We start from the raw sequence: 12,357 nt of genomic DNA on the forward strand, positions 1-12,357 counted from the left end.
TTATATCAGACAAACTAGACTTTAAATTAAAGGCCGTAACAAGAGATGAAGAAGGACATTATATAATAGTTACAGGGTCTATCCATCAGGAAGAGCTAACAATTATAAATGTCTATGCGCCGAATACCGGAGCCCCCAAATATATAAAACAATTACTCATAAACATAAGCAACCTTATTGATAAGAATGTGGTAATTGCTGGGGACTTTAACACCCCACTTACAGAAATGGATAGATCATCTAGACACACGGTCAATAAAGAAACAAGGGCGCTGAATGAGACATTGGATCAGATGGACTTGACAGATATATTTAGAACTCTGCATCCCAAAGCAACAGAATATACTTTCTTCTCGAGTGCACATGGAACATTCTCCAAGATAGATCATATACTGGGTCACAAGACAGACCTTCATAAGTTTACAAGAATTGAAATTATACCATGCATACTTTCAGACCACAATGCTATGAAGCTTGAAATCAACCACAGGAAAAAGTCTGGAGAACCTCCAAAAGCATGGAGGTTAAAGAACACCCTACTAACGAATGAGTGGGTCAACCAGGCAATTAGAGAAGAAATCAAAAAATATATGGAAACAAACGAAAATGAAAATACAGCAATCCAAACGCTTTGGGACGCAGCGAAGGCAGTCCTGAGAGGAAAATACATTGCAATCCAGGCCTATCTCAAGAAACAAGAAAAATCCCAAATACAAAATCTAACAGCACACCTAAAGGAAATAGAAGCAGAACAGCAAAGGCAGCCTAAACCCAGCAGAAGAAGAGAAATAATAAAGATCAGAGCAGAAATAAACAATATAGAATCTAAAAAAACTGTAGAGCAGATCAACGAAGCCAAGAGTTGGTTTTTTGAAAAAATAAACAAAATTGACAAACCTCTAGCCAGGCTTCTCAAAAAGAAAAGGGAGATGACCCAAATAGATAAAATCATGAATGAAAATGGAATTATTACAACCAATCCCTCAGAGATACAAACAATTATCAGGGAATACTATGAAAAATTATATGCCAACAAATTGGACAACCTGGAAGAAATGGACAAATTCCTAAACACCCACACTCTTCCCAAACTCAATCAGGAGGAAAGAGAAAGCTTGAACAGACCCATAACCAGCGAAGAAATTGAATCGGTTATCAAAAATCTCCCAACAAATAAGAGTCCAGGACCAGATGGCTTCCCAGGGGAGTTCTACCAGACGTTTAAAGCAGAGATAATACCTATCCTTCTCAAGCTATTCCAAGAAATAGAAAGGGAAGGAAAACTTCCAGACTCATTCTATGAAGCCAGTATCACTTTGATTCCTAAACCAGACAGAGACCCAGTAAAAAAAAGAGAACTACAGGCCAATATCCCTGATGAATATGGATGCAAAAATTCTCAATAAGATACTAGCAAATCGAATTCAACAGCATATAAAAAGAATTATTCACCATGATCAAGTGGGATTCATTCCTGGGATGCAGGGCTGGTTCAACATTCGCAAATCAATCAACATGATACATCACATAAACAAAAAAAAAGAGAAGAACCATATGATCCTGTCAATCGATGCAGAAAAAGCCTTTGACAAAATCCAGCACCCTTTCTTAATAAAAACCCTTGAGAAAGTCGGGATAGAAGGAACATACTTAAAGATCATAAAAGCCATTTATGAAAAGCCCACAGCTAACATCATCCTCAATGGGGAAAAACTGAGAGCTTTTTCCCTGAGATCAGGAACACGACAGGGATGCCCACTCTCACCGCTGTTGTTTAACATAGTGCTGGAAGTGCTAGCATCAGCAATCAGACAACAAAAGGAAATCAAAGGCATCAAAATTGGCAAAGATGAAGTCAAGCTTTCGCTTTTTGCAGATGACATGATATTATACATGGAAAATCCGATAGACTCCACCAAAAGTCTGCTAGAACTGATACATGAATTCAGCAAAGTTGCAGGATACAAAATCAATGTACAGAAATCAGTTGCATTCTTATACACTAACAATGAAGCAACAGAAAGACAAATAAAGAAACTGATCCCATTCACAATTGCACCAAGAAGCATAAAATACCTAGGAATCAATCTAACCAAAGATGTAAAGGATCTGTATGCTGAAAACTATAGAAAGCTTATGAAGGAAATTGAAGAAGATGTAAAGAAATGGAAAGACATTCCCTGCTCATGGATTGGAAAAATAAATATTGTCAAAATGTCAATACTACCCAAAGCTATCTACACATTCAATGCAATCCCAATCAAAATTGCACCAGCATTCTTCTCGAAATTAGAACAAGCAATCCTAAAATTCATATGGAACCACAAAAGGCCCCGAATAGCCAAAGGAATTTTGAAGAAGAAGACCAAAGCAGGAGGCATCACAATCCCAGACTTTAGCCTCTACTACAAAGCTGTCATCATCAAGACAGCATGGTATTGGCACAAAAACAGACACACAGACCAATGGAATAGAATAGAAACCCCAGAACTAGACCCACAAACGTATGGCCAACTCATCTTTGACAAAGCAGGAAAGAACATCCAATGGAAAAAAGACAGCCTCTTTAACAAATGGTGCTGGGAGAACTGGACAGCAACATGCAGAAGGTTGAAACTAGACCACTTTCTCACACCATTTACAAAAATAAACTCAAAATGGATAAAGGACCTAAATGTGAGACAGGAAACCATCAGAACCTTAGAGGAGAAAGCAGGAAAAGACCTCTCTGACCTCAGCCGTAGCAATCTCTTACTCGACACATCCCCAAAGGCAAGGGAATTAACAGCAAAAGTGAATTACTGGGACCTTATGAAGATAAAAAGCTTCTGCACAGCAAAGGAAACAACCAACAAAACTAAAAGGCAACCAACGGAATGGGAAAAGATATTTGCAAATGACATATCGGACAAAGGGCTAGTATGTAAAATCTATAAAGAGCTCACCAAACTCCACACCCGAAAAACAAATAACCCAGTGAAGAAATGGGCAGAAAACATGAATAGACACTTCTCTAAAGAAGACATCCAGATGGCCAATAGGCACATGAAAAGATGTTCAGCGTCGCTCCTTATCAGGGAAATACAAATCAAAACCACACTCAGGTATCACCTCACGCCAGTCAGAGTGGCCAAAATGAACAAATCAGGAGACTATAGATGCTGGAGAGGATGTGGAGAAACGGGAACCCTCTTGCACTGTTGGTGGGAATGCAAATTGGTGCAGCCGCTCTGGAAAGCAGTGTGGAGGTTCCTCAGAAAATTAAAAATAGACCTACCCTATGACCCAGCAATAGCACTGCTAGGAATTTATCCAAGGGATACAGGAGTACTGATGCATAGGGGCACTTGTACCCCAATGTTCATAGCAGCACTCTCAACAATAGCCAAATTATGGAAAGAGCCTAAATGTCCATCAACTGATGAATGGATAAAGAAATTGTGGTATATATACACAATGGAATACTATGTGGCAATGAGAAAAAATGAAATATGGCCTTTTGTAGCAACGTGGATGGAACTGGAGAGTGTAATGCTAAGTGAAATAAGCCATACAGAGAAAGACAGATACCATATGGTTTCACTCTTATGTGGATCCTGAGAAACTTAACAGGAACCCATGGGGGAGGGGAAGGGAAAAAAAAAAAAGAGGTTAGAGTGGGAGAGAGCCAAAGCATAAGAGACTGTTAAAAACTGAGAACAAACTGAGGGTTGATGGGGGGTGGGAGGGAGGGGAGGGTGGGTGATGGGTATTGAGGAGGGCACCTTTTGGGATGAGCACTGGGTGTTGTATGGAAACCAATTTGTCAATAAATTTCATATATATAAAAAAAATGGTGAAGAATGAATGAATGGGCAAGGCAATAAACAACATCTATATCCAGATGAGATAATTTGCCAATTTATTATACACCAAATTGACAGAAGTGTAGACTAGAAATTTACAAGGTTACTGAAACAATTGTGTTGCCAATAAAACCGCAGCCCTGTTATGCAAACACAATTTTTTGTCCTCTAAATTTCTGGATTCATAAAACTTCACCAGAAGGAAATAGACTCTGAAATTTGTAGATACCCAAAAGGGCATAATCTATAGTCTCTATGGCCCATTTTAGATGCGGTCATGGAGGAGCATGAGCAGAAGAAACCTTCCAGAGGGCAGAGGACAGTAGGCAGGGAGTTCCTCTCAGATGTTTAAACCACCTGGCAACTCCAAGATGGCTGTCCTAAGAACACACTTCATTATGAAGACAGGGAATTTTGACATTTCCTGATTGGCAAAATGTGATTATTTCTGTGGTCCAGGGTCTGTTGTGCATTGCCCATCATTTCCTTTTCCAGAGGTAGTTTTCATTTCAGTTGTCTGTTTGTATATATTCCACTACTGTATATTGAGCAGGTTGTGGGTAGGAAAGATGGATAACCTGTCTTTGGTTTATAGCTTCAGACCACACAGATCTAAAAACGGACACTATGGGAAGACTGAGCATCACCAAAGATCCTAATAGTTTGAGCTGGATGCAGTAAATGAACAGATCTCAGATAATCTGTCCTTTGGTAGAGGTAGATTCAATGTGTGGTGGCTGGAATGGACATACTGACAAGGACCTGGAACAGCAACCTAGTGGGAAATATGTACCATACTGGGCTTTTGAATATTCATTACCTCATTTTATTCTGTAAGAAAGTAGTACTGTCTTCTTTTATCCTTGAGAGAATGGATTAACACAAGAAGCCCAGGGTACAGTACCCAGCCATATACCCACCCCTGGAACACTGGAGAGAGTAACATGGCATGACTCCACATTTAGAGTGCATTAGAAATAACTGGTTTAAAATTCTAGAGGCTGATGTCTGTTTACAGCACCAGACATTCTTTAAAAATATTTTTAAATCTAAGGAATTGAAGTGCAAAATCAATTCATTCATTGTTCATTCATTCATTCTCTCCATGAGTATTTGCTGAAATACTAAATAGTTCTCATCTGAAATGTAAAGGTAGCACATTTTGGTGTTCTTTGGCCTGAAATTACAATTTTCTCTGTTTCTTAATTGGCTTGTAACAATGCAGTCTTAAGCAAAAACTGTATAGGAAACATGAAGTATAGTGTATTTACCTTAAGGACTTAAGTGCAATTTATCTTATAAACTTCTTGGCAACAAATGTCAAGGCAATGTAATTATTTCATCTCATTCCTCAATTTTCCAGGAACTCATTTTTTTTCTCTACTGTACATTAATAGATCCAGACAACTGAAACATAACAAACGGCTTTTGTGGAATTCTCTTATTCTTCATTGTTGTATTGTCATGAAAACTCCACAAAGACTTACTGAATGATTCAAATATAAGGATTTCAAAATGGTACTTTCTTCCTATTCCCTATTTATTGTTAATTTCTTAAGAACTGACATTTTATTAATAGCTTGATTTGGTCATTCTTCTAGACCTTTCCAACTTCTACGAACAAGGGCCTAGATCTACTTACAAATACTGCCTTTTCCTTTCTGCTCTCTCTCACACAGCACAAACACCCTGAGACACACTTAGAAACTGCTCATGATGCCTGTTGATGGATTATGTACACCTTTCCTTTGCTCCTTTTCTTTTCATTTCATTTTCAGTATTATGTATTTGGTTTAGGTCTTTCCCCCCTGGAAAGTGGCTCGTTATTCTTCACAGCCACACTCGTGCTTCAGTTGCCAAGGTAGAACACTCACATCCCCCTTAAATGTTTCAGATACAAAAGAAAGATCTACCTTCATCTTCATCCTCCATTTGGGCTTTGGCCTCTCTCGAATACATGGCTCTTCGGAGGGTTTTCCTCTCCAAAGTTGTTTGGTCCGCTTCCATATCCTACAGCAAACATTGTACTATCATTCAAGAAGCTCACAACCACAGGAAGATTTTGACGTACCAGTCAGTGACCCACAGGTACCAGTCGTTCGTTACCTTTGTCAGTCTCCGGCTCTCTGTAGAAGAGCCACAACTCCTACCACAGGAGTACTTGTGAGTACTTTGTAAAGCTTCAGAGCTTAGAGGTGTTGGGCAGTAAGAAGCCAGGAAAAGTAGCAACAACACAATGGAGCTGACCCCAGAAAGAGGGACACCTCCTCCCACCTTAAAGTGCAATTCCACCAGTGCTACTTCTTCTATCTCTACATCCTTTTCAGATACTCCCTGTAATTCTCTAACTAAAGATTTATTCATGGTAAAAAATATCTTCCTTTAAAAATGCATGCAGTTCTAGACTGGTTCAAGTACTATCACTCATCCCCTCTTATTATAAATTATTAAATCAGAGTGAGTTTCTTTAGCATCTCACTAAGGTAGCTGCACAAAAGAAAAGGACTTCAATAGGTATTGAAGGAAGGTAGGTAATTTTGAAGCAAATGAAAAATGAGGGTACTTAGGTGCCTAGAAGTTTAGGAGGAAGCCCCAGGAGGAGAAAATACACAGAAAGAGAAAGGAAATGTGCCCTTAACAGACTTTGTGAATTTTTCAGGGTTGCTTCAGACTTGTTCTGTGTTCAAGAAAGTGATGAGAATTTCATTTTCTCCACTCCTCTGCCTCGAACACCCTCGTCCCTGTGGCTTTGGAACTGGACTAGTGGTATCTTTCTGATACACTGTGGGTTAAGTCAGCTGCTGCTGGACAGTTTGGGAAACTAACCATATCCTTGTTTCTACGGGAAAATGCATTCTGAGTTCCAAAAAACTGACCCACAGACTTTTGGAATCTGGTAAATTGAGGGCTTTCTGTATATGTGCTTCCTCCCCCTCTCTGACACCCAAACACACCCACACACACAAATTGCAGTTTGACTGTTACATCAATAAACTAATAAACCCTTATTGGTCAGTCTCTAGGTAGTGATCATGGTTGTTGTTGTTGTTTTGGCCTCTTACACAACATGTGTGATACAGGATACTTGCTAGAAGGCTCTATTGCCTCCAGATTCTTGGTTAAAAAAGAATGAAAACTAAAGTGTCTCTTGAATAGTGTTTCTTTTTTCGGAGACAATTTCATATCAGCTTTAATTCTGCCTAATGATATGAAAAATAATGCTTGCAAATGTGATTAAACACAAAAATAAAGATGACTTGTTCCTTCATGTGTAACGTGATCAAATTGGGAAACAGAAGATGTGGTTCTTGTTCAACTCTCCATGCTGTGTGAGTAAAAAGATTTAACATCTAAGATGCTTTAAAAAAATCTTTACTCATTTCTCTTATAAGTAAATGCATGTATTAAGCTCATTACAAGTTAAATATTTTAAATTATGTTGATATTTGGCTTAAGTATATGTGAATTTAGTTTAATTTATCTAATAAATATTTATTGAATACTTGTTAAGGATCGGATCAGGGGGAGGGCTGGAGACTGGGGGAGGAAACATCAAATGATGCTAGTTTATTTTGCTTAATATTATGATGAAGATAATGGTTGTCATCCAAGCTAGAATTTTTGATAACATTTAAGTTAGCTAAAAGTGTTAACTCCTTCTCTTCGTTGTAGTTTTCATTGCTATCCTTTTAACATATTCTTTTGTTTCCCCCTTACCCCTTATTAAACTGACAGTTCTGTCCAAAGCTCAGTGACAGGATACTTTGTTTTGCCATCCTTCTCTGCTTGCTTGATCTGCTTTGGCTCTAGGTTTGTCTTTCTCAACCGTGGCACTATTTACATTTTGACCAGACAACTCTTTGTTGTGGGGGCTGCACTGCAGGATGCTAAGCAGTATCCTTGTCTTCTACCCACTAGATGCCAGAGGCACCTGCCCCTCCACTGTGACAACCAAAAACATTTTTAAATGTTGCCAAATGTCCCCCAGAAAGCAAACTGGGCCCTGGTTGAGAACTGGTACTCTAGACAAACACTCGATCCTGCCACACAACAAAGTGAACAAGAGACTGTTTTCCCCACAGTGTGATTCTCCCTGCTTTTGGATGAATTTCAGGTGCCTGCCCTTCCTTAGGTGGCGGTAACCACCCTCTATCACCAGGTGAGGATTCTGGACAGGTGCATGGTTCATACTGGCTTTTACTGGCCACTGTTCAACCTCACAACTGCATTTGCTCTGTCCACACTCTAACTTGCTCCATATCTCCACCAGCTGATTTATAACCCTGTAATGTGTCTTTAATTATAGAGCTATGCTATCTCAAGTGATCTCTTCATTTCTAAATACAACTTAATGGACTTTCTTCCTGGCTTGTTTAATAGTCAGTATTACTATAAAATCAAGCCAACAACTTTCTCCGTCTTTTTTTTTCCAGATCTTTTTTCCAAAGTAAACCATAAGTGGCCCCACTCCTTAAGTTTACGTCATATCCTTTTGTCCCTGGCATCTAGGTCACCATAAAAAAAAATGTCATTTGGAGCCATCCCAATAAGTTTATAATCAAGTTTCTCACAGTATAATTCCTAAGTGGGCTCTTGCTGATTGTACCTTATATATATTTTTTGATGAATATCTTCATTGGAATGGTTCTGTGATTTTTCCTATTCTACTTAAAGATTTTTATTTACATCTTTTCTTCCTTAGGTAATTTGTTTTTGAGATCTTTGGCAAATCTGGAGAAGACAGACAAATGCTAGGGTCTGTCTGACTTTTTATCTTCGTCTCTCTATGGAAACACAGATCCTTTTATTCTTTTATAAAATAAGTCATTTTAATTTCTGGATATTCTCAGAAATTTGCTGATGTAAAAATTTCATTTTATAATGCTCATTCCATGCCAGGAGTAACAAATTCTGGACACTTCCTAGGCTCGACTCAAAAAACACTTCAAAAATTTACTAACGTAATTTATAATTTAACCTTTCAACCACAAGTTGTTCTTTCATTGTACTCAGTCTGGTTTCTGACTCTGTTATCACCTCATTCAATGTAATATAACATAGTACATAACACTATATTGGAATTACATTGACTACAGACTTGGGTTTAAATCCAACTAGTACTACTTATATGTACTACACAACTTATAAGTTATGTAACCTTTCCGGGCTTCAGTTTTCTCACCTCTAAAAGTGAGATCATATTTTCTTTACTTATTTCCCATATTGTATTTACTTTTTTTCTGGGGATTTGTGAAAATTAGATGAGATTGTGGACTTGAAAAACTACATCCATGTAAAAGTTAATTGTTATTTCCTCCTGATCACCTTCCTTCACTTCCCAGCCTTATTCCAGACATGCTTGGCAATTTCACCTACAGCTCACAGTTCTTCCTTCTTTCAAAATCATCTTAGATTTTGTTTTGATCACTGCCCTCCATTTGTAGGTGGTGAGTGAAAATTTCCTCATATTACAGATGAAGAAAATGAGATACACAGAAGGAAAAATAAGATAAAATAATGATATGCCATGCTTTAGAAAATTGTTTTTTTAGACACATAATTGTAATATCATTCAAATTCAAATCAAAATTCTCTAAAAACCTGAGACTACTTCATCCAAATATATCATTAGAATTTTATAGTTTCAAAGTAACCTATTTATTAACTATATTATTAATTATATACATATACATATATACATACAATTACTTTGGGTTTCAAATGAGGACCATTATATCATCAATATTAAATAATAATACTTCTTTAGAAGAATTTTTGATAATTATACAGTATATTTATGACTCTTCTGGAGTGGATTCTCAACTCTTCTGAACTATGAGCAATTACCTTTTCTAATTCTTGATCTTGCCGATTCATAAGTGTTTTCCAGTGTTCATAAAGCTCAACATCTTTGGTTTGAATGTCCTTCAAAGTCCCTTCTCTTAGTACACTTCCATCCTTCATGGCTATGATCTAAGCAAAGCACATATTAGCAGAACTGTGACAAAAAGCCCTAATTGGCCAAATGAACTACTTTTACCTCAGACAGGATTTCTTAATGTGCCTATTTACTTATATGACTATAATATTAAAATTAATGGTTTTTCTTTTCTTTTCTTTATTTAAATTTATTTATTTTTAATTTACATCCAAGTTAGCGTATAGTGCAACAATGATTTCAACAGTAGATTCCTTAATGCCCTTTACCCATTTAGCCCATGCCCCCTCTTGCAACCCCTCCAGCAACCCTCTGTTTGTTCTCTGTATTTAAGAATATGACACTTCTTTTAAATTCTTACCCAGTCAGCATGTGTTAGATACTGTAATTTGTGAGTTACAAGAACAAGTGTCCTTTTGTCATCTTGGAGAAATTTCAAAATCCCTTCCTGCATTAGGTGATCACTCAAGTGAATGTCCAGGGCAGAGAATGGATCATCCTACAACCAGTAAAATGGAGAGAATATGAAACATTTTCTTTTTTTTTTTTTTTTTTAAATTTTTTTTTTTTCAACGTTTATTTATTTTTGGGACAGAGAGAGACGGAGCATGAACGGGGGAGGGGCAGAGAGAGAGGGAGACACAGAATCGGAAACAGGCTCCAGGCTCTGAGCCATCAGCCCAGAGCCTGATGCGGGGCTCGAACTCACGGACCGCGAGATCGTGACCTGGCTGAAGTCGGACGCTTAACCGACTGCGCCACCCAGGCGCCCCTGAAACATTTTCTATATTCTGGATGTAACTCAAGTTCTCTAGAAAGTAGAAATACAAATAACTAAGAGCAAATTATCCTTAATATATTTATAAAAAACCAGACTGTATATGTTTAAATTGTTGGGAAAAAGTATTAAATTAAAAATGAAGCTTTTGGGGCGCCTGGGTGGCGCAGTCGGTTAAGCGTCCGACTTCAGCCAGGTCACGATCTCGCGGTCCGTGAGTTCGAGCCCCGCGTCAGGCTCTGGGCTGATGGCTCAGAGCCTGGAGCCTGTTTCCGATTCTGTGTCTCCCTCTCTCTCTGCCCCTCCCCCATTCATGCTCTGTCTCTCTCTGTCCCAAAAATAAATAAATGTCGAAAAAAAAATTTAAAAAAATGAAGCTTTTATTTTCTCTTTTACCTTAAAAATTATTCAAAAAGTGAATAATAATATCCAAAGTGGTTTACATTATTATATCTAGAATCTTCAAGCTCAAAAAACAACACTTCATGACAGCCTTTAGCAATAGACTAAACAGGGGTGCCTAGGTGGCTCAGTTGGTTGAGTGTCTGACTCTTGATTTCAGCCCAGGTCATATATCACAGTTTGTGGGATCAAGCTCCACATAAGACTCTACGCTGACAGCATGGAGCCTGCTTGGGATTCTCTCCCTCTCTTTCTCTGTCCTTCCCCCACTCACATACACTCTCTTTCTCTCAAAATAAATAAATAAACTTAAAAAAAATAAAAACCCCACAACAGACTTAACAAAAAATAAAATAATTCTAGAGTTGAAATTTAGATAATAAAAATAGGCATAGACTCCACATCAAGATGGTGACATAGGAGGCTCCTAAATTTCCCTCCTCCCATGGATGCTTTGACTGTGAAGCTACACACAGAACAATTCCTTCTGAGAGAAATCCAGAAACTAGTTGAGTGACTTCTACACATTGGAAAACTGAGAAAATACCCCATTTAAAAGACAGTAAAGGCTGAGACAACTCTCACCACAAACCTTACCCTCTGCGCAGCACCATACAATTGGAGAAAATCCCCAACTCCCAACTTCTCTTTGAGGAGTGAAGGGTTGGGACCACACAGCTAGTGCCTCAAATTTTATGGCTGCTATCCAAGGGGCAGGCCCCCAAGTGACTTAGCTTTGAAAGCCAGTGGGGCTTGCATTGATAAGTCCCACAGAAATACAGGAAGCAAAAAAAGCAGTTGTTAACACACATGTGAGCACTTACTACATCTATCCTTCCAGGGCTCAGAGCCAAAGGGGCAGGCAAAAAACAAACAAACAAACAAAAAACAAAAAACAAACCCTCTTCCCAGTCTTTTCCTGAGCAGAGTTTGCATACTTTACAAGCTACTACCTGAGGGCACAGCTTCTAATTAGCATGAATGTGGGTGCTGATTGTGATCCTCCCTGTAGACTGAAAGAGCTATTGGAAGATGGCTCAGGTCATGATGTCATGGTTCCTAAGTTCAAGCCCCCCACATCAGGCTCACTGCTGTCAGCACCAAAGCTATCAAGGCAGAGCCCTCTTTGGAGGTTCTGACCCCTCTCTCTCTCTGCCCCTCTCCTGCTTGTGCTGTCTCTCTCAAAAATAAATAAACATTAAAAAAAAGAGAATGAACTATAGAAAGGTAAATTAAGAAAAAAAATCCCATTTACAATCACTCAAAAAAAATTAAAATACCCAGAGTGAATTTAACCAAAGAGGTGAATATCCATCCATATACTGAGGATGTTGGTGGAAAAATTAAAGAGATGAACAAATGGAAAGATACTCTGTGTTTATGAACTGGAAGAA

The 12,357-nt window shown here is 38.3% G+C and overlaps 1 protein-coding gene across 3 annotated transcripts in view; it reads right to left on the reverse strand.

Annotated features, from left to right (window-relative positions):
• ABCC9 (ATP binding cassette subfamily C member 9) overlaps nt 1-12,357 on the reverse strand; it is a 130,983-nt gene that overhangs the window by 41,476 nt on the left and 77,150 nt on the right. For all 3 annotated transcript variants that reach the window (XM_047066153.1, XM_047066155.1, XM_047066154.1), the window contains 3 exons: nt 10,145-10,282; nt 9,693-9,818; nt 5,759-5,855 (listed from right to left, as the gene is read on the reverse strand). In XM_047066153.1, the coding sequence (XP_046922109.1) occupies nt 5,759-5,855; nt 9,693-9,818; nt 10,145-10,282 (361 nt within the window). The remainder of the gene's footprint in view (nt 1-5,758; nt 5,856-9,692; nt 9,819-10,144; nt 10,283-12,357) is intronic.

Source organism: Lynx rufus, unplaced genomic scaffold (assembly GCF_022079265.1).
Source record: "Lynx rufus isolate CCGP_SWC_20201006 ecotype Redwood Valley unplaced genomic scaffold, mLynRuf1.p SCAF_7, whole genome shotgun sequence".
NCBI lineage: Eukaryota > Metazoa > Chordata > Mammalia > Carnivora > Felidae > Lynx > Lynx rufus.